At 47.3% G+C, this 25,446-nt stretch overlaps 8 protein-coding genes across 8 annotated transcripts; 7 read left to right on the forward strand and 1 right to left on the reverse strand.

The window, feature by feature from the left end:
- Window positions 1-79: 79 nt before the first annotated feature.
- Window positions 80-2,706, forward strand: TGAM01_v207387 (hypothetical protein; the record flags this gene model as incomplete). The annotated part of the gene is made up of 6 exons (XM_018807534.1): window positions 80-310; window positions 413-638; window positions 704-1,289; window positions 1,399-1,648; window positions 1,700-2,010; window positions 2,082-2,706. 6 exons carry the CDS (start codon window positions 80-82, stop codon window positions 2,704-2,706), a joined length of 2,229 nt encoding a protein of 742 aa, XP_018659178.1.
- A 911-nt stretch (window positions 2,707-3,617) lies between these two features.
- On the forward strand, window positions 3,618-4,572 carry TGAM01_v207388 (glutathione S-transferase; the record flags this gene model as incomplete). Its single annotated transcript, XM_024550085.1, has 2 exons — window positions 3,618-4,199; window positions 4,375-4,572. The coding sequence occupies 2 exons, from the start codon at window positions 3,618-3,620 to the stop codon at window positions 4,570-4,572; spliced, it is 780 nt and encodes a 259-aa protein (XP_024405173.1).
- Window positions 4,573-8,670: 4,098 nt separating this feature from the next.
- Window positions 8,671-13,252, forward strand: TGAM01_v207389 (hypothetical protein; the record flags this gene model as incomplete). The annotated part of the gene is made up of 6 exons (XM_018808037.1): window positions 8,671-8,979; window positions 9,027-9,231; window positions 9,296-9,484; window positions 9,537-9,707; window positions 9,769-11,482; window positions 11,539-13,252. The coding sequence occupies 6 exons, from the start codon at window positions 8,671-8,673 to the stop codon at window positions 13,250-13,252; spliced, it is 4,302 nt and encodes a 1,433-aa protein (XP_018658814.1).
- Window positions 13,253-14,881: 1,629 nt separating this feature from the next.
- Window positions 14,882-15,295, forward strand: TGAM01_v207390 (hypothetical protein; the record flags this gene model as incomplete). The annotated part of the gene is made up of 1 exon (XM_018808036.1): window positions 14,882-15,295. The coding sequence occupies one exon, from the start codon at window positions 14,882-14,884 to the stop codon at window positions 15,293-15,295; it is 414 nt and encodes a 137-aa protein (XP_018658813.1).
- Window positions 15,296-16,085: 790 nt separating this feature from the next.
- On the forward strand, window positions 16,086-16,553 carry TGAM01_v207391 (hypothetical protein; the record flags this gene model as incomplete). Its single annotated transcript, XM_018808035.1, has 1 exon — window positions 16,086-16,553. The coding sequence occupies one exon, from the start codon at window positions 16,086-16,088 to the stop codon at window positions 16,551-16,553; it is 468 nt and encodes a 155-aa protein (XP_018658812.1).
- Window positions 16,554-18,911: 2,358 nt separating this feature from the next.
- TGAM01_v207392 (N amino acid transport system protein) lies at window positions 18,912-20,419 on the forward strand (the record flags this gene model as incomplete). Its single annotated transcript, XM_024550086.1, has 2 exons — window positions 18,912-20,300; window positions 20,360-20,419. The coding sequence occupies 2 exons, from the start codon at window positions 18,912-18,914 to the stop codon at window positions 20,417-20,419; spliced, it is 1,449 nt and encodes a 482-aa protein (XP_024405174.1).
- Window positions 20,420-20,753: 334 nt separating this feature from the next.
- TGAM01_v207393 (amidohydrolase) lies at window positions 20,754-22,391 on the reverse strand (the record flags this gene model as incomplete). The annotated part of the gene is made up of 1 exon (XM_018808033.1): window positions 20,754-22,391. One exon carries the CDS (start codon window positions 22,389-22,391, stop codon window positions 20,754-20,756), a length of 1,638 nt encoding a protein of 545 aa, XP_018658810.1.
- A 633-nt stretch (window positions 22,392-23,024) lies between these two features.
- On the forward strand, window positions 23,025-24,826 carry TGAM01_v207394 (hypothetical protein; the record flags this gene model as incomplete). The annotated part of the gene is made up of 3 exons (XM_018808032.1): window positions 23,025-23,729; window positions 23,859-24,329; window positions 24,419-24,826. 3 exons carry the CDS (start codon window positions 23,025-23,027, stop codon window positions 24,824-24,826), a joined length of 1,584 nt encoding a protein of 527 aa, XP_018658809.1.
- Between the last annotated feature and the right edge of the window lie 620 nt (window positions 24,827-25,446).

A 25,446-nucleotide genomic window follows, 5' to 3' on the forward strand; every position in this document is an offset into this window, starting at 1 on the left:
ATTTCTTTAATCTCTAGTCCCCAGTCACAAACACTTCCAATACCTGTCCGAATCATCAAACGCCAGATCTCACCTCATCATGACCGGCCCTCGTGTTCCATCAGTCGAAGAGGAAGGCGAAAGCAGTGCAGGGGCAACGGTCGGATCTACACAAAGGGATCGAGAAGAAGAAACAGCACAGGAACACGCGCCAGAAATTTCAATCGAAGAACGGCGAGCAAAATTCGGTTTGCGATGTGCCGCTCAGATTTCGGAGGGACAGTGCTCAAACCCAGCGGTTATTCCGTGCCAGATATGCCAGCTTGTCGCAGTAAGTGATCAACAGTGACCTTGATGCTATTCTACGCTTCTTGGCCTTTTTTTTCTTTTTGCTACTCGCTGGATTCGGCCGCGCTGACTTTTCAAAATACAGTACTGCACCGAAGAATGCATGAAGAGAGACGCAGAATATCATTCTCGCGAGTGTCCTCCACCAACTGAGCCCCCGTCACGCTCCGAGCCGACAAGCGAAATCCCAGATGACCCTGTGAAAGATATGGGCGTCTTTTGGGCCAACTATGCTGCGACCGACATTTTGAATTTGGCGGCAAACGAGGGAGCAGAGTACAACGGCCTTTTGCGTGTTCTTCTCACTGGCAGTGAGTGAATTTCGATCAGATTGAAGAATGCCATTAGAGGAGAGTCATTTAACATGGGTCGGTAGCTTTTGGCCTCCGGCATCTCATTTACTCTGTTGTCGCCCTACCAGAAACTACTTCTCCGTTGCTCCATGTAACAATATCCGAGATGGAGCTGCCGCATCTTTATAGGACTCTTCTTTCGCTACTAATTCTGCGCAAGGGCATAGAGATTAACATGGATCCGTACGAGGTCGCAGACTTGGTTACACATGTGTGGTATTCGTACAAATGGCCCTCTCATGTCATGGACTTTATCAAGAACCAATTAGCAGCGGATTTCCAACCATTCACCGGCGAAGAAGAGGTATATGTGCTGTCGCCTGGAGAAGATCCATGCCGCATATATCCTTACGATTCTGACAAAATGCCCTTGGTTATTGGCTTCAGTTTGCCATATTGGGAGGCAATCACAACCTACTTGAAGGAGACCATCGATCAGCAGCCCATCCATCGAGACAGAGAACAGGACGTCAATGCATACGGCGAGCCCTTGGAAAACGCTTTTGCACGAATGTCGCCGTCTCGAGTGGCAGGGTTGGTGAAATGGCGGCAAACTGGCTTGATGTTGGCTTACGGTGACTCTGCGCTGCCCCATGTCTATTTGAATCCGTAAGTCAATAAAAGTCAATCTTGACAGAAACAAAGGCGAAAAAGGCAAGATAACAGTTCGTCGTCATATCTATAGGATGTTCTTCTGCGATAAACCAAAGCATGGTAGACCGGATGGCTTCACTCATGAGCCACTTTCTGAATGGCCGATGAATGAAATTTTGGACTACACCCCGTATGCCGCCGAAGCCGATGTATACGGAAAAATGGTGGCCTATGTCCGCGAAATGCTGGTGAAATTCCAACTGCGAGTGAAGAAGAAAGGGATCTTGATAAAACTCTCAAACGCCGGCACAGTGAAGATGACGGGACAATTCAAAGACTGTTTTGTGCAATACCCAAAATTTGATCGGATAGAGGTAAATGCATAAAACACATGGAAGACCTACTGCAGTATTGATCTTGTCTAGGCTGGGCACCTCTTCGATATCAGCCCCCCGTTGTGTTTCTTGTCCTTCTCCCCTTTGCTTCGGCACCAAGACGAGAACCCCTTCGCTACCTTGTTAATCATGACACGGGAAAGCTTTACTAATTCAGAGACTCCGCGCGCCAAAGAATTAAAAGCTGCTGAAAAGAACAAGTTGTTTCAGCCCGTGTCTCAGTCCCTAGACTCAATAGCACCGCCGGTGCAGTCTACTGATAACAAGTACAGTGCCGCCTGTGTGCATCGGCATTTTGCTCTTCAAGTATTTGACCGGGAGTGGGACATGTTTTCCGATCGGTAAGTACCTCGTGCGAATGTTGATTTTGTTGTTGTTCACTAACCACATGTATGTATGCGTGTAAACAAAGCTATTTGACTGATCCACTCATTTTCAATTTCAACATGCTGGAAGCAGAGGATCTGCATCGCAGCATCTTTCAAACAGGCTGGCTGGGTTTAGAGTTCAAAAAGAAAAATACAGTCAAGCCGCGGTGGCAGAACCGATTGATGCCGAGGACCGGCAAGATCTTAACGGAAGAAGACGCCACTAACTTGAGACGCTGGATGAGCTGGTCAACCACAAAGCCAGAACGTTGGCTGGAGTGGAAAAAGATTGGAGATGTCTCTTGGGCTAAATGGTATATGTACGGTTATTACATTCCATTTCCACACTGGAGAGACTACTCGGCTAGGGACTTGGAATTCCTGTATGGATTTGTGACAGAGCAAAGCGAATTCTTGGGTGCTGAAAACGAGTATGAGAATTGTGATTGTGGAGACTGGAAGCGCCTCAACAGGTGTGAACATGAGCATAAACAAGGGCCTGCCACATCGGCCGAACAGGAGCCAGCCGTACCAAGTGAAGAGGATGATAGCTGGATGAAGATGGATTCTGGGGAGGATTCTGCGGCTGGCGGCGCGACTGAGAAGTCGAAGCAGAAGAAGAAGAAGAAGAAGAAGAAGAAACAGAAGAAGAGAGCTGGCAAGAAATAGCGGCAAAAGTGAAGATACAGTGGCTGACGATGAGACAGAGACATTTATTATTTTGGTATCGAGATGGGTTACTGCAAACGAATGAACAAGGCAGTTTCGTGATGATGGATAAGCTAGGATGTCGGGAAACGGGCGTGAACTATGTACCGTTTGGAAACATGGATAGGCTTGCTTATGGCTGATTAACGTTACTTTCATAATACTGAATGGCGGAAGTGTTAGCTTGAAAAGAATTCGCTGCTTGGTCTGCCTGTTATCGTGAATTGTGTGGAGCGGATGTATGTGAATGTGAATGGGAATGTGAATGGGAATGTGAATGTGAATGTGAATGTGAATGTGAATGTGAACGTTGGCTCGGCGTTGGGTGGGATGAGTCAATTTGAGCGCGGCGATAGATTGTAGGATGACTAAGACTAGGGAGGTGTTTAATAATGTGGAATAGGAACTCGTATGGTTGTGGGTCATGGACTGAATGATTCCATTGTCTAGACTTGTAGTCTCGGCTTGCGTGTGTGTATTGTAGCAACTGTATTCATGTACGCTCTAGTCTAGCGTTCAGGACGTTATTTCTCATAGCCTGCTCAATCGGATTTTGTGTTTATTCAGCTGGAGTTACTATCTCCGAAGATGATGCTTGCAAAAAATGTGGAGAGATGTTTGCTCGTGCATTGTGCGGGCAGCGTAGGATTCAGGATGGCCAAGGTAGGCTTTTCTATTTTTCGTCTGACGTCAAACACGACCGCGCTGTGTTGTGTGTTGTGTTGGAAATTGTATATATCTGACGTTGGCTGCCCCGCTCGAATAAGACTGGGCGGATTAGAGTTAACAACTCTGACAATCGAAGGCTACACTACTCAACGAAGACAACCTTTACATCGTTCAATAAAGACAACTTTTTGAAAACATTGAAAATGGGTGAACCGGAGGCTAAGCGCGCCAAGACGGAGCCAGAGTACGAGCTCACCTACTGGCCTGGCATTCCTGGCCGCGGCGAGGTTGTCCGGCTGCTCTTCGAAGAGACGGGCACGCCGTACATTGACGTGGCAAAGAGCAAAAAGGCAGTCGATGCAGTGTGCGCGTACTCTGACCTGAAGAATGTCGGAGACGCCAAGAACCCGCCCAAGTTTGCGCCGCCTGTGCTGAAGCACGGAGAGCTGGTGATTAACCAGCTGCCCAACATTCTGCTGTACCTGGCGCCGAGGCTGGGGCTGGGCCCATCCAGCGGGGACGGCGTGTACCACCTCAATGAGATTGCGCTGACGATCCTGGATGGGTTTCTGAACGAGGTGCATGAGACGCATCATCCGGTGGGGACGGCGGCATATTACGAGGATCAGAAGGACGAGGCGAAGACGAGAAGCAAGGCGTTTCGGGAGGAGAGGCTGCCAAAGTATTTGAAGTATGTGCAGAGGGTGTTGGATGGGGAGAGGAGTGGGGAGGGGGGGTGGTTGTATGGGGGGGAGTTGACGTATGTTGATTTGGTGCTTTTTCAGGTGAGCCTTGCTGTGATCTGGTTGTTTTTTTTTTTTTTTTTTTTTTTTTTTTTTTTTTTTTTTTTTTTTTTTTTGTTTTTTTTTTTTTTTTTTTTTTTTTTTTTTTTTTTTTTTTTTTTTTTTTTTTTTTTTTTTTTTTTTTTTGATGTGGTGGCTAATACTAGGGGGATTACAGTGCCTTGATGGAACAAAGTATGCGTTCCCGAAGACGGTGGAGAAGTTGAAGAAGGGGGGAAAGTATGCTGGTGTGTTTAAGCTGTATGATGCGGTGAAGGAGAGGCCGAATGTCAAGGCGTATCTAGAGAGTGATAGGAGGGTGGATTATGCGAATGGTATCTGGCGGCATTATCCTGAGTTGGAGGAGGATGAGTGATGCGCTTTGCCGTTGAATGGAGAGAAGTGGAAGAGGATGGAAGAGATTCTTGAAGGTTTGTTGGGGGAGATGATTTTATTTGTCGGCTTGATGCATTGAGTTGTTGCATCGGAGTGAGTTGGTGACGTTTGATAAGAAGAGCTCGGATAATGACTTTAAAGCAAGTGAATATGATAGTTAGATGGAGAATGACATTTTTTCGTCGGTTTTGTGTCTCCTATACACGTCATCTACTTGGGCCTAGACTTGACGGATGCTTGGGTGGTTGACCAGTGTTGATGTTGGTGTTGCACGAGGCGAGGCCTCCGGCGGATAGTTGCTTCAAGTTTGTAGCTATCCAGTTGAGGCGGTCAGAGAGCAGAAGGAAAGAGGGAGAGAGTGAACCATATTTGTTGGTATTAGCGATAATATATATAAGCTCGTAAATTGCGAGTGTCGAATTGCGAATACTTAAAGGATGTTGCTGTCCCAGGAATAAAGCTTTTCACTTTGCTTCTTCCCCATCTTACAGTTTTATGGACTCTTACAGAATTATGGATTGTTACGGATAGGATGACGCTTCTCACTTATAGTTGGTGGGCGGCACTCCCTCTACCAAGCAGAGAAACTAGGCGATCGAAATGTCGTACACGAAGAAAGACGCATTGGGCTGGTAAGTCGCTGCAAAACTATTCCTTCTCCAACGGGCTTTTACAAGAGAGATCAAGCCCACTCTTTCTGTCTCGTGCTGATGCTTCAATCTGGTTACCGAAGATACCCATAGATATTAACACGGACAGCAGGGGGCTATTACGGAACTGAACCTCTACGTTTCATGCAGTCCCCCCGACGCTGATGAATGAGTGCGGCTATCACTTTAAATTCGATATCATCTGGGGCCCAATTCACAAGTGCAGAAACTGCAACGCAATGTTCATTGCGACCTAGGGTGGGCGGGATAACCACTAGAAGGATAAGAGACACTGAACGTCTCGCACTACAAGTATGCGACGCTTTTCTTTCCCTGGTTCGTATCGCGAGCCAAACGCTGACTACATGTACCATCACCACCCAGAGAGAAAGAACCGTAGGCCGTGACGAAGAGTGCACATTGAGTCGGGCGAGCCAGTAAGTAAAATTTATGTTTGCTCTTCTTCTTACATGGAGTGATAAAAAGTTGGGGCTGAGAAGGACAAAAGATGATCACTAATGACAACTATTGTTGTTCTTTAGATTTAACGAAACTCAAATCCATAGCTCAAAAGCGAAGGTCTCAACAAAAGGGAAATAATCCGAGATCGAGCGACTCAACTGAAACCGAATACAACTTTATGCGTTGCTACAATAAAGTAGCAGAATATCGAAAGGCCGCCGACGCTGTACACTTTGCCGTTGGCGTACCACATTCATCACTTCAGCTATTTGCCTTATCCACGAGGGGCGCCGATGCTCTAAGTCCCAAAGAAGCACACTGTTCTCCGAACCTCAGACAAGAATGCGCAGGCCAAGCTGTGTCTGGCCAACTGGAAAAGGCTTCAAGCACATCATGGCGTTCAAGTTTGATACAGATAGCTGTGCTAAACAAGCATCTACCATGCCTCAAACAAGATACCCGCCTTTCTATCTCTCAATCCACAAAGAGGACACATTTCCAGAGAGACAAATAGCCATAAGAACGTATCACAATTTAAGTGAGAAGACACTTGAAATTTACAGACACAGTTTGTGAGTGAACCCAAGGCGCCGTTTCACCAAACATGTTTCCGCCGCTTTTAGCAAAAGGTCTAGGAAAGGGGCCATGTTGCACTATTGACTGACCTATGGGCAGTTTATGATCCTTTTCTCATGATTCTAGCCTTCACAGGTTACTATGCGGTCGTATGCGCTTGATCCAGTCTCCAAGGCGCAAAGGTACCAGGAGACACGGACATGCAAGCCGCCTGCAAAAGAGTCGACATCTCGCCGTGTCTCTCAAATGAGGCTGTACCCAAAGCATCCCAAAACTCGGCCCTTCAAGGCCCACCAAGCTGCAAGTAAGTGTTATCTAGCGCTTCATTACACTGCGCCTCTTGCAAACCCTTTTCGCAAGAGGTGCAGTGAAATGCGGCCTTGCGGCCTTGCGACCCCCTCTTTGTGCTTGGACCACTATCGAGGAGAGGCAAATGCCAACTCGGCTACATAGATCTGGTCATCTTTGCTGAGGAGATGAAGGAAGTTGAGGCACTGAGGTGCAGGAAGCACCATGGTAGAACGGACCGACGAGATCTTGGAGCGCACAAACAGCCCAGAAGCTAGGATGAGGTCTTCCCGCCGATCTGATGCGATCGCAAGATTGATGGGAGCCAAACCTTTGGATGAGGATCAAATCTCGACAGTCCGAGTCAGGAGGAGAAAGACATGGCATTGCAAGTCATGGAACTCATGTACACGAAGATGCATACGTCCTCCACCTAATACCAATCGCTGAGCCAAGGGGCTCGGCTGCAGCTTTGCCGATCATCGAACAATCAGAATACTGGACTTTCTCATACTGATTGTCAATCCGGTGAAACAGAGAGCAATGAGGAGTTGAAAACGAATATAATGAGTTTGAAGGCACACAAAAAAAAACTTTTGGAATAAGGCTGTGGCTATCAGTACAACCAAGACAAGAGCCAAGAGGTAGAGCGTATATGCGGAAGCACATCGTACCGACTAAGTGTGCTAGGGGGTGCCGCAACGCTTGTTACTCCTTTGACCGGATTGTTGAACCCCAATAAGTCGTTCGCCAACAAGGAGACTATCAAGCGCTCTTTCGCCAAGCCTTAGAGTCACTTGACGGCTGACGCTTGCTCTCAGCTCGAGTGCAGGTAATCCTCCCTTTACCAGACATAACCACCTTTGATGATGCTATTCGAATCTATCCCATGAACGCACAGGTGCGAGAATACAACCTGGAGCATATGGAGCGTTTGCGAAGGCCCTGCGTACGGGTTATTGCCTTAAACAGCGCATCCATCGGCAGATAGCAGCCGGTACCACTATGACGACTACCTAAAGGAGTTCCGAAGGCAAGAGACCAATCATGCATTGCCACATTGACCACATGTTGGCCAAAGGACACAAGGCTTGGCAAAGAACTTGACAGCGCGATGCATCTGTTTCGGTCAAGCATCAGATTGGGCGATCGGGGGAATAATGCGATACAGATTTACAGATCTGTCACCAGTCATATCAACTCTGCAACAAGAACACAAACTCGAGAAGAAGGCTCTTGGATGGAAGTCTCCCACGCCGCCTCGCTGAGCAGAAGAAACTATCGAGAAACAAACATCAAGTTATCCCGACCTCGACAAACACAGCTTCGCCCAAATTGCGATAACAAACAATCTCAATGCATGGGCCAGCGTACAGGACGAAATAATGCAAATTATCGACCCAAGGATCACGAATTTGAAGAAGTCATGGCAAGTCTCCGATGATTCAAAAAGGCAAGCAAAATCTCTACGAGACCAATATAACAAACAATGTCATGTGCAGCCACACGGGAATGAGATATTGGGAATGGGTAATGGTGGAACGAAGCAATGAAAATAGGCAATAATGTAATGGAAAGGATGAGATTCTTCCGTCCTTAATAGGCATCTGTTCATGCAGCTAGCTTGTAGATGCATTACTATTAGTATCGCCTACAAGGTAATCACATACAATGATGGATTGTCAACTAGGTACGATGGGAGCTACGTGTGCTTTTTATGTTACATATGGCGTCGCCTCTAGGCAGCCGCTCACTCAATTAAATAGCCCGTTAAATCCTTTGGACAAAGTAGCTCAGCCCTTGGCCAAGCGTGTGGTGCTAATTGGCCATTTGAATACCCTGCGTGAGGCGGCCTGATCATTGCTACCAAGCAATAGCGCTTCAGTAAGGGAGACTTTGATGTAACTCAGCCCAGCCCAACACGAATCAGATCGGCACTGAACGGCTAATAAATAACGCCGATAGCAATCCGCCTCACTGCAGCGCACCTGAGACAGCCAGCTGGAGATATAAGATGCTGAGAGAAAATTCATGCTGGGCAACCTATAATGAATGTTATGCTTTCGTAATCATCGCCATCATTATGCTCAAAAGCCTTCACAATGACGACTCCAACGTCTACAACAGTGATGGGAGCAGCAGATCGGTTTCGCCTCTTGGTAGAATCGCTGCCAGACGAAGAGCGACAGCTTTTTGAGTCATGCAACAATGCAGATAAGCTGTTCGAAAATATTAGAAACTTGGAGAGCAAAAACCTCAACAAGGGCAAGGACCGGCGGCGCTACATGGAGCTCACCAAGACATTTATCGAAGCCGTACAGCCCATGTTCAAAGTCTTGGACACGTTTAATTTGGTCGATCCAATGCATGTTGCATCAATATGGGGAGGAGTGCGGGTTGTACTCCAGGTGGTTACAGGATGGCCTCTAAATCTGCGCAGATGCTGACGCTGTTCTAGGTCACGATGAATTTTGTCAGCTTCTACAGCAAAATAGCCACGTCGCTGCGTGAAATATCCACCATGGTCCTTTTCTTCAAGCAAGTCAAGGTAAATAACTTAGTGTTGGGGTCAGAAACCCTCAAATCTCTTCTAGAGAACATCTTTGCCGAGATTCTCGATTTCCTGGCTGGCATAGTTGGGTTGTTTTACACAGGCCAGGGCAGTGCGTCTCCATTCAACTCTCTTTAGTTTCTCGTATTCTCTATGTACTGATAAATTGATAGAAGCGAAAAGCCGAGTTCGCATATATGGCGGCGCAGCTCTCAAACCCTTTCGCTACGGCCAAGTTTTGGTCCAGCTGAAGGAGTACAGGTCTGCAATAACTTCGGAGCTCATTCGCATCCAAGCGCTCGAGATACATAGTTTTAGTCTCTCCGGGACGCAAATACAGCAAAGATTTGAGAAGGAAAGCAATGGTATGTATATGAGATTTGCGCACTCAACGTTCTTGTCTAATCGAGTACGCAGAAGCCATGTTGCAGAGGTTCAAGCAGTGGCTTGCTCCAACCACTTATACTTCTCGGTATGAAGATGCACAAAGTCTGCGCACGCCTAGCACTTCTCAGTGGATCTTCGACGATCCAGCTTACCAAAAATGGCTATCTATACACGATAGCTCAGCTTTACTTTGGATTCATGGTAGGTTTCTTTACTTATTTCTCACGACTAAGCACACTGCAACTCACTAGACTATTGCTAGGAAAACCTGGTGCTGGGAAAACAATCTTAGCAGCCACTCTTGTCGAGCATCTCAAAGATGTGGATGCAAACCCATTTTACTTCTTCTTCGACTCTCTTCAATCATCGTCCAAAGCAAGCGTGGATGCATACGTTGCGATCCTTTTGCAAATTCTTCACAAGAATCCATCGAACTCGCAGATTTTGGATCTCATCAACTTCACAATACTCTTTGCCACAGATGGCCAGCCTACAGCAACAATCAAAGAAGCGGCCGATCTTCTTCAGCTCTGTCTTCAACTCACTGAGTTTGAGGGTATGACGCTAGTTTTGGACGGACTTGATGAATGTGCAGACGCGTCAAAAGAATTGATGCCCCTTATAAAAAGGATTAGCTCACAGAGCAAAATCCGTCTAATATTACTGGGCCGCTCAACCGTACGTGGCTACCTCAAAGGCATAGCTGTCGAAGATTTATCAATTGGCGACTCGAATTTTCACGATATTCAGGCTTATCTTAAAGATGAACTCGAGGCTTGTATCAATGATGAGTTACTGCCTGAAGAGCTCGATATTGAAGCAACGGCAGAAAAGCTGAGTCGCCGAGCGGATGGAATGTTTCTATGGGCACGCCTGATGATGACGTACTTGGCCTTGCCTAGTTTGCTCATGTCCGAGAGGATAGAGGCCATCCGAGAAATAGATATGCCAGAAGGCCTTGACATTATGTATGAGCGGATTCTGGTGCAGATATACAAGGGAAGCGGAACATCCTTTAAGCTTGCAGCTCACGTATTTACATGCCTCCTTTACGGCAATCGTGAGCTGGAGGAAAGAGAGTTGGAAGACTCCGTCGTCTCGCGCAAACGAGGCGGCATCGACGAGCAATCTAGAAGTTTTTCCAACTTTGTAGATACGATATTGTTAGTTTGCGGCGGTTTCGTGGAGAGGTCACAGCAAGGCAGCTTCCGCTTCATCCACGCTTCCGTCCACGATTACTTCAAGGAAGAGCCTCAGAGAAGACTGACAGGGCGCAGTCAGTTCCAAGATCCGATTCTCGTATCGACTCGTGTGGCGGGCAACTTACGTTTAGCGACGCACTGCCTCGAGTACATCAACTATGCTCTACCTAAAAAAAGACTCACTCCGCCAGAAACACCAAAGTCTCAATTGGAGAACCAAGTCCCTCTCAGCAACTACGCCACAACGCATTGGCACACACACATGCTTGCGACGAATGGCACTTTAGTGGAAGTACAGAATGCCCATAAAGAAGAGCCTGATGCTTATAGTGAATTTATTTCGGCGCTATGCCAGCTTCTGTCTCGGCCGTCAGCTGTATCAGCTTGGATCCAGAGTTGCTATGCGTTCCACTGGGAGCCTCCATATCTGTCCTTGATGGAATGGGCGGCGCAATCCGATTTACCTGGTTTTCCATGGCGCCAGTATTCGCCTCAAATCGATGATGTTATCCCCAATGTTCGAGAACTAGCTCAATATCTGAACTGGATCATCGCCGATTGGAGCGTTCACTTACACGAAGATTCAAGTTGCATATATGACGAGGCCGCAGCTTTCATAAAGTCTGAGTATGCGACTAAGCCGTCGGATATAGCTGTAAAGAGGCTTGTATCGGCTACTCCAGCATCCAATGTTTCTAGTGAACCGCTTCATAAAATTTCCAAGATGATGCCTGATGGCAGGCAAGATTATGTACTGAGCATCTATCCACCAATGTAAGTATTCCAAAACTGGCATCCTCAACCCGGCGATACAAACTAATGCTCCGCAGTACATATCTAAAATGGAGCCGGAATCTTGATTGGGATTCTGATTTTTCTGAAATCGAGCAGCATTCACTGAGCTGGGTCGCACGGCTCGAGATTTTCGATATCGACAGAAGCTACGACAATGCCACTGCATGCTTCGAGATGGACATCGATACTAATGAAGTTCTTTTGCAACTAACTCAATCACTGATGTGCTCCTCGTCAGGTGCCGTCCTACAGTTTCCCATTTCTCTTAGTAGTGACGGTCAGGCGTTTACCGTATTGAGGACAGTCTATCGTCTCAGAAAGACCCCTAACGAGCTCGGCGTTGCCTCACATGTACTGGCTTTCAACGCATCTCATCCATTTTGGCAGCCAAGAATATCATCGGGGTGGAAGGCTCATGCCAACAATTTATACCTTTACTGGATTTATTTTGACGACCAAGGGCAGTACCTCTGCTTGGTGGAGCAGTTTCTCAATCATGACTTGACTGTCTGGGCATTCGGGTACAATCGAATACAAAGTATTGATACGTCCCCCCAATTTATTTCTCAAGTATCGATCCCATTAGAGAGAGGCTTTGTCGAACACTACCCAGGCAGAAACCGCAGGGAATTCGAGTTGGCGTATCACCCATTGGGGGGCGCAATAGTCGTGGCCGGATGCAACAAATCAGCTTTCCTCTGGAACTTTGAGAGCCGTCGAACGCTTTATCCGCTAAATGGTGGCTCGGGCGGAAAGTTGGAGATGTTATCTTTTACTTCAGACGGAAAGTCGGTTGTATGGAGAAGGAGCGGCGAGTTGCCATTCGCCATTAGCGTAGAATCAATGCTACCGTCAAAGCCTCCAACAGTGGACCTGCTTGATCGACCTCTCGATCAGACATCGAATGAGGAAGAGAATGGCGGCGATGAGTGTAGACTGCTAGAACTCCCCACGCCAGTCTCTTCACAGGTTGCCACATTTGGTGCAGGTGCCGGCGCCATTCGCCCGTATGGCAGTGGTACTCTCACACATGAGCCCGGCCAAAGCGGGAAAGAGGTTCTTTTGATGGTATCTGACAGGCGGGTTGTGGTTTCACAAGTCCCATCATCCGAGAGAAATGACGACGCTGGCATACCTAATGAAAACGACCACGGGAAGCAGCTCGAGCTACAGAACAACCAAAATTTAATACTCACACGCATTCCAAACTGGGGTTTCAAGGCCGCTACTCCCACTGTGATCTTTCCTAGAGAAGATGGCGACCCAGTCCGCATTGTGCTGGACAAAGATTCCACGACTGCTAATCGGGTAAACCCAAGCCAAAGCTTCAGCAGTGCCGGTGGCAATCAATTGTCGCATCAGAATAGCCCCGTGATTATTGAGAGGCAGATCAAGTCAATTCAGAGGCACAATCAATACAGCACACAGACACCTTTGCTCTTGTCCTCACCAGAGCAGCTGGAAGGCAACGACGTCGCACGACTTGATCGAGATGCAGATGCAAACATAGAAGAGGCTGCAGAAAAAGATGGAAACACTTCAAGCACAGACAATACGGCCATCATAATCACACAGCCGATAGCTAAAGTTGATGAAGACACAGCTGTAAGCATGCCGCTGGCGCCCAATCCCATAACATCGACTACGGAGAGTCCTCGCGACAATATCAACCCTACGAAAGAGAAGAAATTTGGGAAGAAGCTTCTTGGAAGCTTGTCCAGGTTTTTGAAAAGAAAGCCAAAGGTGTAACCACAAGTGCTTTTTATACCTAGATAACTTTGCATAAGGTGTCTGGTTTTGACGCAGACAAGCTTGCCCAACCTCAGATCTCAGCAATCAATACACTTTTAGAAGATGGGTGCGCTGCTGCGGCAGATACCATCGATTTACATCTTTTATCAAAGCGTGCGCAGCAAACTTTGTCATGTGGAAGCTAGAACACGCATCTAGTTTTGGCCATTTCTGCATTGCTTGGTTTGCCGCTTTCGCTGATGGGATTGAGTGCAAGGCTCTAGTCTTGAGCTTAGTGTTATAAATAGCCGTAATACTTTCACCATAGAATGCTCCTTAACTAAAGTAGACGTAGAAAGTACTACTCAGTGTATTGGCACAGCTCCCTTTTAATAGCATCTACCAGCAGTGATTTGTAAATGCCTTTTAATGCAATCACTAAGAGAGTAAAAACAATTACCGGATTACCTCGAAAATTTGGCCAGTGATTTTTTTTTTTTTTTTTTTTTTTTACAATCTGACCGTTTCACAATCTGACCGAAACTGCCCCATTATTTGCTAAGAAGAGTAGCCAGCTAACTTGTAGCAGCAAGCATATACAGAGTTTTACTGGCCAGTTTTCGAGGTCATACGGTAGAATAGGTAGTTATGAGCTGATGATTTGTAAAAGGCTAAATGCATTTAGTTGAAATATGATATTATTAGGTGTCTTACTAACTGTGGACTGGTGTGCTGACATGTATTGCATGTGCAACATCACTAATGAGGAGTCCCAAAACCTGATAGAAATAAAATTGATTGTCGCATACAATTGCCGGCAACATCAGGCCGCCAAATTCTCTTCCTACCAGACAAGATTACACTTAAGCTCAGTAATTGTGACATCTAATCCAAATACACTAAAAGACAGTTTTTCTCCTAACTCTTTTACCTCATTACTGCCCACTACTAGTGTACTTAGAAATATGGCTATTGATACTACGTAGAACAGCTATTATGCATATCAAAAAGCTTATATAACAATTGAAGAATTGAATTGTCTATTATTTCGATGCTTTTCTGCAGTATACAACAGAGTCAAGTCCCCATCGGCCTGAAGGGTTACTTGCAGTCTGTCTTGCGGGCGCAGTTTCTAATAATCTATTGAATGAAGGGTTACAGTTTGTTATATAAATTAAATTTATTTTGATAACTGATACTATAATCTTGAAGGCGCTTCAATGATATCTCTTGTCACACACACTTTGTGACATGTAAAGTGCATTGACTGACACCATCAACAGATCGGCTCAATTACAAGCAATACCAAGAAATTTTCTTGTAATAGAAACACTTCCTAATATATCATATCATCAAATCAAATATTTCAAGTTTATTGAAATGGCTATTTAATGAAGTGAATATTCGAAATCCATGGAGAGTAGTATTCAATTAACGCCCGAATGATTAGTTAAACAGGCAAAGACGGGCTCAAAAGTGATTGTCTAATTAAATATCTCGTGGAAGAAATTCTATAAAAACCTCAGTCAGGTCCGGGTTGAATGAAGATGCACAAACTACCGATACAACTTAGCAGCAAAGTTCATTGCTTCGAACAAACTATATTATTCAGAAACACTCGGAATTCCGCATTTCGTTGTCTTTAAAATGGCCAAACTTTCTCTTATCTCGTTTTTGGCAATTGGTCTTGCTTTACAAAAACCAGTTTCGGCGTCCTGGGAGTGGGAGATCTTCACTTCAAGCGATGACTGTGGCGGCGCCTCAACTCTAAACCTTACGGGCAACGGAGAACAGGGCTGCCAAAACGTAGGCTTTGCAGCTCTATCGTTTTTCTTCACTTCCAATGCTGGCGAGGAGCTTGAGATCTTCTTCCTGCAGAACTGCAACACTGCCGAGAGCAGACAGGTATTCGCTGGCAACGGAGCATGTTTTTCCCTGCTTGAGGGTGGCAGCCCTGCCCAATCTTTCGACATTATAGAGGCGACTGGGGCCAAAACGACTTTTAACATCACTGAGAACTATGAAATCGTCCCCAAAGTATCCAAGGATCATGCCGCCTAAGTCTGCTACCACTCAACATCTTGTGGCCGAAGGAATGTAGGGAACTGGACAAGCGGAATAGGGGGGAATTCGATCTTTTACAATAAACACTAGGCCTAGTGAATTCGCTGTATTTTCATTTATTACACTCGTTTAAATAAATCGTAACTAGCTATCAGCAGAATGTTAACATTTATCTATATCTCTGAGGTACCACAGCTTCGCGTAGGATGAGTAAACTAACTTTATAAGCAGTAAAGAAAGCATACGAGCCCATGCTTGGTATACCCCCAACTGTGGAATGTTGAGCAGTAAAAGATTGAACATTATTATTTTTGCGGAAGAAGCTGTGGCGCCGCAGCAAGATTGCTCGGTTAAATGAGTTCTATACAAGTTATACGTAGCAGCAATCGCCCTATTGGATCTACATAGAATCTGCGCCTGTTGAAAGGGCGATTCTATGCTCTCTTGCGCACCATTAGCACAACTTGACAAAGAGAGCTCTAGAGTCAAAAAAACTATTACTAAGCCTATAAAAACTCAGGGACATAGTATAAATGCCTGCCTACTAGGCATTTTAAACACTGAGTCCAATGACTGACTTCAATCCCATATATATAGCCTTAATTTGCGTCCATCTATAGCGGGCATTAGCGTGGACTAATCACACAATCCACACCAACTTTGACAACATCTCACTGGCGCTCTTCATAGCGCTCCACTAATCTCTCGCCTCAGTGAAGTTTGCCTCAAGTTTACTCTTCACTCATCGCAAATTCTTACAAGCATCAAACAAAAAGCAAAGACGAATATGTCAAAACACGCTCCTCCTCCCGGTGCCAAAAGCATCAACGAAATCCTTGACGAAGCCCGTTCCCATCTCACCCGCATTGACCCCGCTCAACTTCTTACAGAGCTACAAACTCCCGCCTCTCACGGCCCAACTCATGTTATAGACATTCGGCCTGCTGCTCAACGCGAGCGAGAAGGTGCATTTGCGTTCCCCAGCACACTCGATACATCTGCTACAAAACACACAGTCAGCATCATCGAGCGCAACGTGCTGGAGTGGCGCCTGGACCCGCAAAACGATTCCCGGATCAAGGAGCTTGTGGATGAGTTTGGCTACGATACGCGAGTAGTCATTACATGCTCAGAGGGCTATACCAGTTCTCTGGCGGCCAGGGAGCTACAGAAGCTGGGCTTATCCAGAGCGACAGATTTAAATGGCGGTTATTGGGCGTGGAAGCGGCATTTGGAGGGTCAAGCGAGCAATTGAGCTTTCTACAGGGATGTGTTTAAGCGGCGAAAGGATGGAGATATTGCTTTTCTCAAGAATTGGAAGTTTGTAACAATTGATCACTATCGGCAGTTCTATTTCACTAGATAATACTTAGACGTGGTTCATTATTGTTGAAGTGAAAACAAATTAAACAGGCATCTTTCGAAGTGTTTTCCTTCAAACAAGCTCGTTAGGATCATGCCTATAAAAATTCAAGGAGCAATAGAGAGATGTTTTATACTATGTCTAAACATATATTCTGCCTATTCCGCCGCTTGCTCGAATGCAGCATATCGAGATCTACAACTAGAACAGTCACTAGATCGCCAGCTATCCCCAAAAACACTAGGGCTCAGAACAGTATTTATGTGTATGACAAAACATAGTGTCTATTTCTGGTAGTAGTTTGTTTCTTTTAATAGATCAGTCTCATCTTCTTGAAAGACCCACGCATAGTCTTTCAAAGATTTTTCTGCCACTTGCTCTCTTTCAATCCTCATCGGAGGCTATTCGCACAGACTTGGCGATGTACGATGCACGATGCGATCACAATCATGACTGAGTCTCATTAAACTTTATAATGAAAGGAAACACGGATTCCTATACGACTTTTGATACAGCTTCAATAAAGGTGAGCGCGTAGAGGTATTCCTTCTAATTATGGCCTCCCTGTCGACAGTCATAAGAATTGGGAGTCACTGAGAATCAAAATGCCGAATACCAGCGTTCAAATTGCCGATTTTGGTGGGATGGAGTCTTGGGCCGATACGATAGTTATAGCGATGGAAGCAGTCTTCAAGTTGCTTGCCAATTTTCCAATGCGCTTGGTTAGAATTATTATCTGGCACAATTTGGCACATTACAGATGGGCTCCGTCTACCCCTACCAAGATTCTGTCACGTAGATCTCTGTCACTAGAAGGGGCAAAGGCCGTCGTCTTATATAAACAGTTATACAATATATATTTTCTTATGTTTAGAGGCTCAACCGTTGTCGCCCGCTTTTATAGAGTTATCTGCCAATCACAGCAATGGAGAATTAGAATGAAAATCAACATTTTTCAATGATCTCATTGATTGTTTTTGACTTGAGCAAATGCCATATCAAATTGACTAATACTCTCAAAAACCCGTCGCTTAGATGCGCGCTTGACAGCATATCACGATATTCCTGGCATCTCGCAGTGCTTGGATTGAGCTACCCGTATCTCTTCAATTTCTGTTACGTACAAAATCCCAAAAGCCACCGCGGCTGGGCTAGATCCACGAAACCCAGCCCAGCCCCACTTACTCGGCTACGCTCCCGAATATCCTATCGTGGGTAGACCAAAATCCGTGGCTGCAGCATCAGGATATCAGAATTCGATGTCCATTTCTCCGTATGTCCGCACTCAAGATTCAGGGTAGCAGTAGCCTTATCCTACTAAACAGCGAATAAGCCTTGAAGGTTGACTCAGCACGCGAGCAAATAGCCCAGAGGATATTGTCGGGTCTCGCGTAATCCTTGATGTCGTATCCCACGGATATCTCGCGTAAAAGAAGGGCTGCCACACTTACAGATGCAGCATGATTGTGGCTACTGTTGCTAAGATACCTACTTGATGATATTTGGATTTGAAGATTTGTTTTGCAAGGGCGTAAGCCCTCCGCTTTCGGCCCTGTCAGAGCGTGTAAACGCCACGCTGTCCATGTGCCGTGTCTTTGATACAAGGTACAGCTAGTGTAGTCACGGCAAATATCACAACAAAACTACAGGCATGTTTGAGGCCCATGTCTGAACAGAAAGAAAGATTTTTGTTTATTTAAAATTGCCTCTTAATAGTATAATAAAGTTTATTTTTCGCGTAAAATCGTTGTGTTGCATTGGTGTGTTGCCTTGGTCATATATAAGAAAGGCGAATGCATACATGGTGGATGGGGGTATAACTATGTGAATCCTCCAGGATCTGCACTCAATGCATGCAGTTTTATATATACACCTTTTATAAATAAACATACACCCTCTTTCTGTTCAACTGGATCGAGATTTTTCAAGTGGACCTGTACTACGTCGTCCTCTCTTACACCGATGTTTCCCGGAGACACAGGGATGATAGTCAATACAGCCTCCACAGAAACACGACAAAGGTCTGACTTGAGCTTGCTGAGATGATGGATATGGCCTCCTCTCACCCGAAGCTAAGGCTAGTGTTGGCTGTATATCCCAGATTACCCCAGATGAAGCTGGGGAAAATTGGAAGAGCAACAAGACTCCTTTCTGGAGATATTCTGCCTCTGGTATCGAGATTTAAAAACTGAAGATGCTCAGTATCAAGTTCATTCTAGATCTATTCAGTTATTATTTCTACTTGAGTTTATGTCAAGGAAAATGACGTTTACAATTACCGAATCCCAAGGCGTGGACATGACTCCTGCCAAAAAAGACAAACCAAATCATGACGATGCCATCTCACGACATGTATCCAACAACCTACCAGGAGAGTTTGAAGGCGTAAGAAAAGCCTACGACGAAGAAACACAACGTGCTATTGAAGGAGATGCTCACTTCCATCGTCTCAGCTGGGGGCGCCTAACCGTGGTTCTCATTGTAGAGGCCATTGCTCTAGGGAGTCTCAGTTTACCAGCTGCCTTTGCAACACTGGGTATGGTGGCAGGTGTGATACTGTGCATTGGTGTTGGTCTAGTAGCCATGTATGCGAGCTACATTCTCGGAGAGGTCAAGCTGCGATATCCCGAGGTTGCCCATTACGCAGACATTGGGCGGCTGATGATGGGAGGCTTTGGATCGAAGCTTTTCAGCATCATTTTCGCTTCGCAGCTGATTCTTATTACGGGATCGCATTGTCTGACTGGCACGATTGCTTTTGAAACCATCACTGGAAGCGGAATCTGCTCTCTCGCCTTTGGGGTCGTGTCTGCGATTATACTTTTCTTGCTGGCCATCCCGCCGTCGTTTACCGAGGCAGCCATCTTGGGATATATAGATTTCGCTTCCATCATCATAGCAATTGGTATTACCATGATTGCTACTGGAATTCAGAGCTCGAACCAGCCTGGTGGCTTGGAAGCTTCTACTTGGTCAGCTTGGCCTCAAGAGGATTTGACATTCTCGGAAGCCATTGTTGCTGTCAACAGTATTGTTTTTGCATATGCTTTTGCTGGAGCTCAGCCATCTTTCATGGACGAAATGCACACGCCCAAAGATTACATAAAGTCTATTTGGAGCCTTGGAATCATCGAAGTTGTCATCTACACTATTACAGGCGCTCTCATCTATGCGTTTGTGGGCCAAGACGTCCAGTCGCCTGCCTTATTATCGGGTGGATCAGTCATTTCTCGAATCACTTTTGGTATTGCACTTCCTGTCATTTTCATCTCCGGCTCAATCAACACCACTGTTGTGGCTCGCTTCATTCATGGAAGAATATACAGGAACTCTATTGCCCGTTATGTGAATACCGCCAAAGGCTGGATATCCTGGCTGGCAGTGGTTGGAGCTGTCACGCTGATTGCATGGATCATTGCTGAAGCCATCCCCTTCTTCTCTGAGCTTTTGTCTATTAGTTCGTCCCTTTTTGTGTCTGGGCTTTCGTTCTATCTACCACCAGTCATGTGGTTTGTCTTACTGAAAGAGGGCAAATGGTACGAGCGACATAATTGGAAAAGCGCCTTTTTCAATGGTGGTGTGTTCATAATCGGAATGATTATCCTCGTTTGTGGCACTTATGCAAGCATTGTGGAGCTGGTAAGCTTCTTATTTCCTTCTTGACCTAATATCGGACGACTAACACCTGCTGCTTTTAGATTCAGAAATTCCAGAAACACACAGTCAACAGACCTTTTACATGCCAGTCACTTGTTTAACCTCGACTCGTAATCTGGTAAACTAGCGTACTTTCTGACTTGGTTGAAAATACTACTTTTACACTTCAAGAGTTTAAAGCAACACACCTGGACAGCTGGGCGTGGAAGATTAGATAGTTAATCTCCTAATTCGTTTTGATAAAAAGCTCTGTTTCGCGCTAGTTGTAGTAATTCGTATGCGTTCAATTGAATAAAATATTGCATGAGTGTCACTTAATTACCCTATCTAATACTAGCACTACATTCTAATCTCTATCACAAGCGATGATCAATTGCTATACATGATGTTTGTTTATAAATGAATCAATCTTTTTGCCCTTTTTGTACACATCCCTTAGACACTTTCAGCTGCATCGTACACCTTCTTGCCTTTGTACCAAGTTTCCTGGACTCGAGCATGGAGCAGCGATTCCGCAGTCCATTCCATCTCCGCCACTGCAAAGTTTGCCTGCAACCCCTTTGCTAAACTTCCCGTCCAGCCCTCAGAAAAACAAGCGTATGCGCTTCCACGAGTAGCTCCTTGCATTGCCTGGCATAGAGAAAGAGCAAACTCCGGGTTCATCACCACAGTATAATCCTGGTCACGCACAGATCGTCGAGTAGTCGCCGTGTAAAGGTTGCGGAGCACATCCCACGGCGCAGTGGGAGAATCTGATCCAATAGAAATATTAGCTCCAGAGGCAGCAAAATCCCCGTATGCAAACGCCCGTCCGCAGCGTTTTGTGCCCAGGAGTTCCGGCCAGGCCTTGAGCAGCACCGGATCAGCGTGGGCAGGCTGGATAGACGCCGTAATGCCGGCGGCAGCAAGACGAGCTCCGTCGCCAGGACTAGTTAGCTCGAGATGCTCGATGCGATGGCGGCGGCCCGGGGTGCCATTATCGGACAGCGCATCAATGGCCAGCTTGGCGGCGGCATCGCCAATGGCATGCAGGGCACACTGCAGGCCGGCTCGATCTGCTTTGCGTACAACTGCCCCGAGAGCCTCGCCGTTCCATATGGGAGCTGTCGATAAGCCAGTGGTGGAGTACGGCTCGACTAGAGCTGCGGTGCACGAGTCAACAACCCCGTCGCACATGATCTTGATGCCCACGATGCGGAAGTCTGGCGATGTTTCGGAGTTGAACTGTCGACTCAGTTCAATCGCCCGATCAAGCTCCTCCGAGTCACCATTTGACGAATCCGTTGGGCGGACCAGCCAGTGAGCCGCAATGTGCAGGGGGAGCTGGCCGCCCATCTCTGCGCGGAGACTCTGCAACGCATCCCAGCCAATATCGTCCATGGCCATTTCCACAAAGCCGGTGCAGCCAACGGCATGAAGAGCCTCAATTGCGCCCCGGATTGCCTCCACTCGCTCTGCTGGTGTTGCAATCTGTGCGAGATGAGGCCATGCCAAGAGTGTACATGCTGTCTCGCTGAGGAGACCGGTTGCCTTGCCTTGGTTGTCGCGATGTATCGTTCCTCCAACTGGGTTGGATGCAGACTCCAGTCCCATGTCTTTGATTGCTGCCGTGCTACACCAACATGCATGAAGATCTCTTGACATGATATAGATGGGTCGCGGGTCCAAGTCGTCTAACATGGACACATCGGCCTTGCCATCGGTCTGGAACTCCATCCAGCCGCCGCACAGAATGCGAGATGCATCGGGGTGAGTGGCTGCATAGACGCTGATGACATCTCGAATCTCCTGTAGACTTTTACAATTTTCCAAGTTTAGCCTCTGTAGGGACTGGCCGAGGAGAAGAGCGTGTACGTGACCGTCTATGAAACCGGGAAGAACATGACGGCCCTTGAGATCTTGCACCTCAGCCCCCTTTGTGGAAGCAAGAGCATGGATGTCTGCACCAGCACTGCCAACGTATTCGATTATTCCATTCTCGACGAGCATACACTCGTGGAATTTGGCTTCGTGATTTTTTTCGTCGTCTTGGGTGGCAAAGAATTTGCCGTTTATAAACAGTGTGGCCGCCATAGATGTGTTTGTTTGAAACTTTGAGTTGCCGAAACTAGTGCAATGGCTTGACAAACACTCGAGTTTCTCAACTACACTTTATACTTGATCCCCGTATTATATAATTCAGTATAAACTACTCGAGTTTTATTCCAGAAACCAACATGGCGGACCCGGTTATCCACGGGGGCTCTCCCGGCGTGGAGTTTGAACTCTGCGACCTGACTCTCTACACGTTCCCCCATCTACCACTATTAGCCCATCTCGCCGCAGTAGTTCGCGATGCCACTCTCGGGTGAGGTGGGGCCGGAGCATTTCGCGATTAGCTGCTGGCTCTATTGGGAGTAGGAGGCGGCGTTTGGCGTGGCCTGGCTTGGCTGCTGTGGCTAGACGAGACGAGCAAACGCCATTGAGACGATCTAGCCAAAGGGCGAGCCCATGTCCTGATGAGTCAGGCTGCTGACGGCTGGGCTCGCAGCTCTGCTCTTATCTACCGCCGCACCCATCGTTCCCCATGGAGCGCTGGGCTGACACATTTTCCCCAACTTTGCCCACATGCCACTCGCCAAACTTCAATCACACACTTTGCGCGTCTCCTGATTGAAAGAAGGCCTGCCCCCCCTTTTATTGCACTCACGCCTCTCCTCGCTCGCAATGCAGGCGGCAAAAGTGCCGCTGCGAAGCCGGTCTAAGAGAGGCTGCTGGACGTGTCGCATCAGGCACCGCAAATGCGACGAGGGCCACCCCTTCTGCAAGGAGTGCGACAACCGCAACATCCACTGCCACGGCTACGGCCCTCGGCCCTCTTGGCTGGACAACGAGGAGCAGGTCCGCGCCGAGCTGTCGCTGGTCAAGAGAGCCGTCAAGCACAACGCCAGGCAGCTGAACAAGGGTGCCAACAGCAGGACGGGCCCTCAACTGCGGAACATTTCATCTAAACCACAGCAGGATGCGGTCGCTGTAGCTGGGCCCGAGCAGGCCCTGTGGGCCTCGTGCCCGAGTCAGGAAATGCGGTACCGCGAAGCTGAGCTCATCATGCTCTACTTGGACTACATCTTCCCCATCCAGTATCCCTACTACACTGACAACCCCGAGCTGGGCGGCCGCGGCTGGCTCTTCTGGCTGCTGCTCAACAACCGTCCGCTGCGGCAGGCCTCGATGACGCTGGCCGCCCTGTATCAGCGGACCAAGTTTGCGCGAGGCACCGAGTACATGGAGGCCGAGCTGATAGAGTATCACACCACGGCCCTGAGTGCCATGCGCCATGCCCTTTCGGCCAACGAAGGCAACCTTGCACTGGACGAGGGCGGACGGCTCATCACCTTTATATCCAGCGGCTGTTGTCTCATTAGCTTTGAGGTTCGTATACCTGCATGAACATGTTCCGAGCAGTCGAAGCGACGTACATACGTGTTATAAGCGACATGTATGTATGAGTATGATTATAAGCGGTTCACCATCCTCCTAACCTGAGCATGTGATTTCTAGATTTTACAAGGTGGCTCACTGAGCTGGCAGACGCATCTTGATGCCCTTACCACAGTTGTAAGCAAGCTGGGGCCGTTGTTCATCGGCTTGGATCCTACGCCTCGAGAGCAGAGTGGCTCGCCAACAGAACAGACGACGCCGCCAAATGGAACCACCATGTCACCCATATGGCGTGGCATGATGTATGCAAAGCGCTTCGAGTTTACGAAGCTCCTCTGGTTTGAGATTCTCTCTACAGCGTCCACGGGAGTGCCACCACGCCTGCCATACCGACAGTGGCTAGACTCAGAGGAGATTCTGATGGCAGACTTTGTCGGCTGTGAGAATTGGGTGATGCGAGTCATTGGGGACTTGTCGATGATTCAGGTGGGAGGCGAGTGCAACACTCCAGAGGAACGACGCGAGTCGCTGCTACGGCTTGAAAAGGTGCTGCAGAATGGCATCGAACGACTGCGGAGAAAAGTTGAAGATGTATGTTGCTTTTGAATCCCTTTTCCTCCTCTCTCTCTCGTCGTCAGTTTTGGATTTTTTGATTTGCGGCTAATGTGCATGAGCCACAGCCACCTGTCTCACACTACATCTCGCGAGTATTCGCTACTGGAGCCCTAGTCCTGCTCTACGTTATCCTGTCTAGCACTCGTCCTTCTGACGCCAGCATCTACGCCGCCGTTGCATCTGTTATTAGCGAGCTCCAGCAAGCGCCTAGTGATGTTTCACTTCGCGGAGTTGTTTGGTCGATCTGCATAGCGGGGGCCATGGCGCAGCCAGACCAGCAGGCGTTTTTCGAGCATCTCATGACTCGGATCTTGAACAAGACGACAAACAAAACAACCAAAGACTTTGGCAACTGTGCGAGCGTGCAGCGGATCTTGCGACAGTGCTGGACCAAGCGACACGAAGATCCGAGATCTGACTTTACGTGGCGGGATGCAATGGAGGACATTGGAGACTTTCCGCTGCTGGTCTGAAGAGTCATGTTGTGACGAGTTGTGGTTGTTTGCATGAGTAAAAGTCGGAGGGAGTAATATCATATACCTAGAATAGCGATGCGATTTTGATTTTATGGGAGCGTCTGGGAGTTATTCGAGACTGAAGCCTTCATGTTTAGTTCACCCGCAGATTGCATGATACCTGATGTGTAGGTACTTAGCATAGACTGAGCCGAGATACATCACCACAAGCACCAACCTGGGCAACACAGGACTGGGACAACAGCTTATATATACGCCGCATCATACCAAACCACGCGTGCATTGAGGAGTTGCCCCCGTCGCTCCTAGTGTTCTCGCGCGTTGAAGACCTTCGCAAGCAACGTCAAGTTATGTACTTGCGACGCCCCGGTCTAAGCCGCAATTGGAGCCCAGCCCATCGGCCCGCTTTAAACATCACGATGCGAAGCTCTGCCGCTAAAGCCGGGCGCACGACGTCATACATCACGCATGCATTTCGTGTTGCTTGGATTGTGTGAAAATCCGGATCTCGGTGCAGAAAATCCAGGAAGTGACAAAAAGAAAAGGCTCGTCACGTATTTGAAAAGCCCGACAATTGGCTGAAGCTTGCACGTTGCCAAGGCACACTTAAGCCTTTA

This window comes from Trichoderma gamsii (assembly GCF_001481775.2).
Source record: "Trichoderma gamsii strain T6085 chromosome Unknown Scaffold_27.2, whole genome shotgun sequence".
Classification (NCBI taxonomy): domain Eukaryota; kingdom Fungi; phylum Ascomycota; class Sordariomycetes; order Hypocreales; family Hypocreaceae; genus Trichoderma; species Trichoderma gamsii.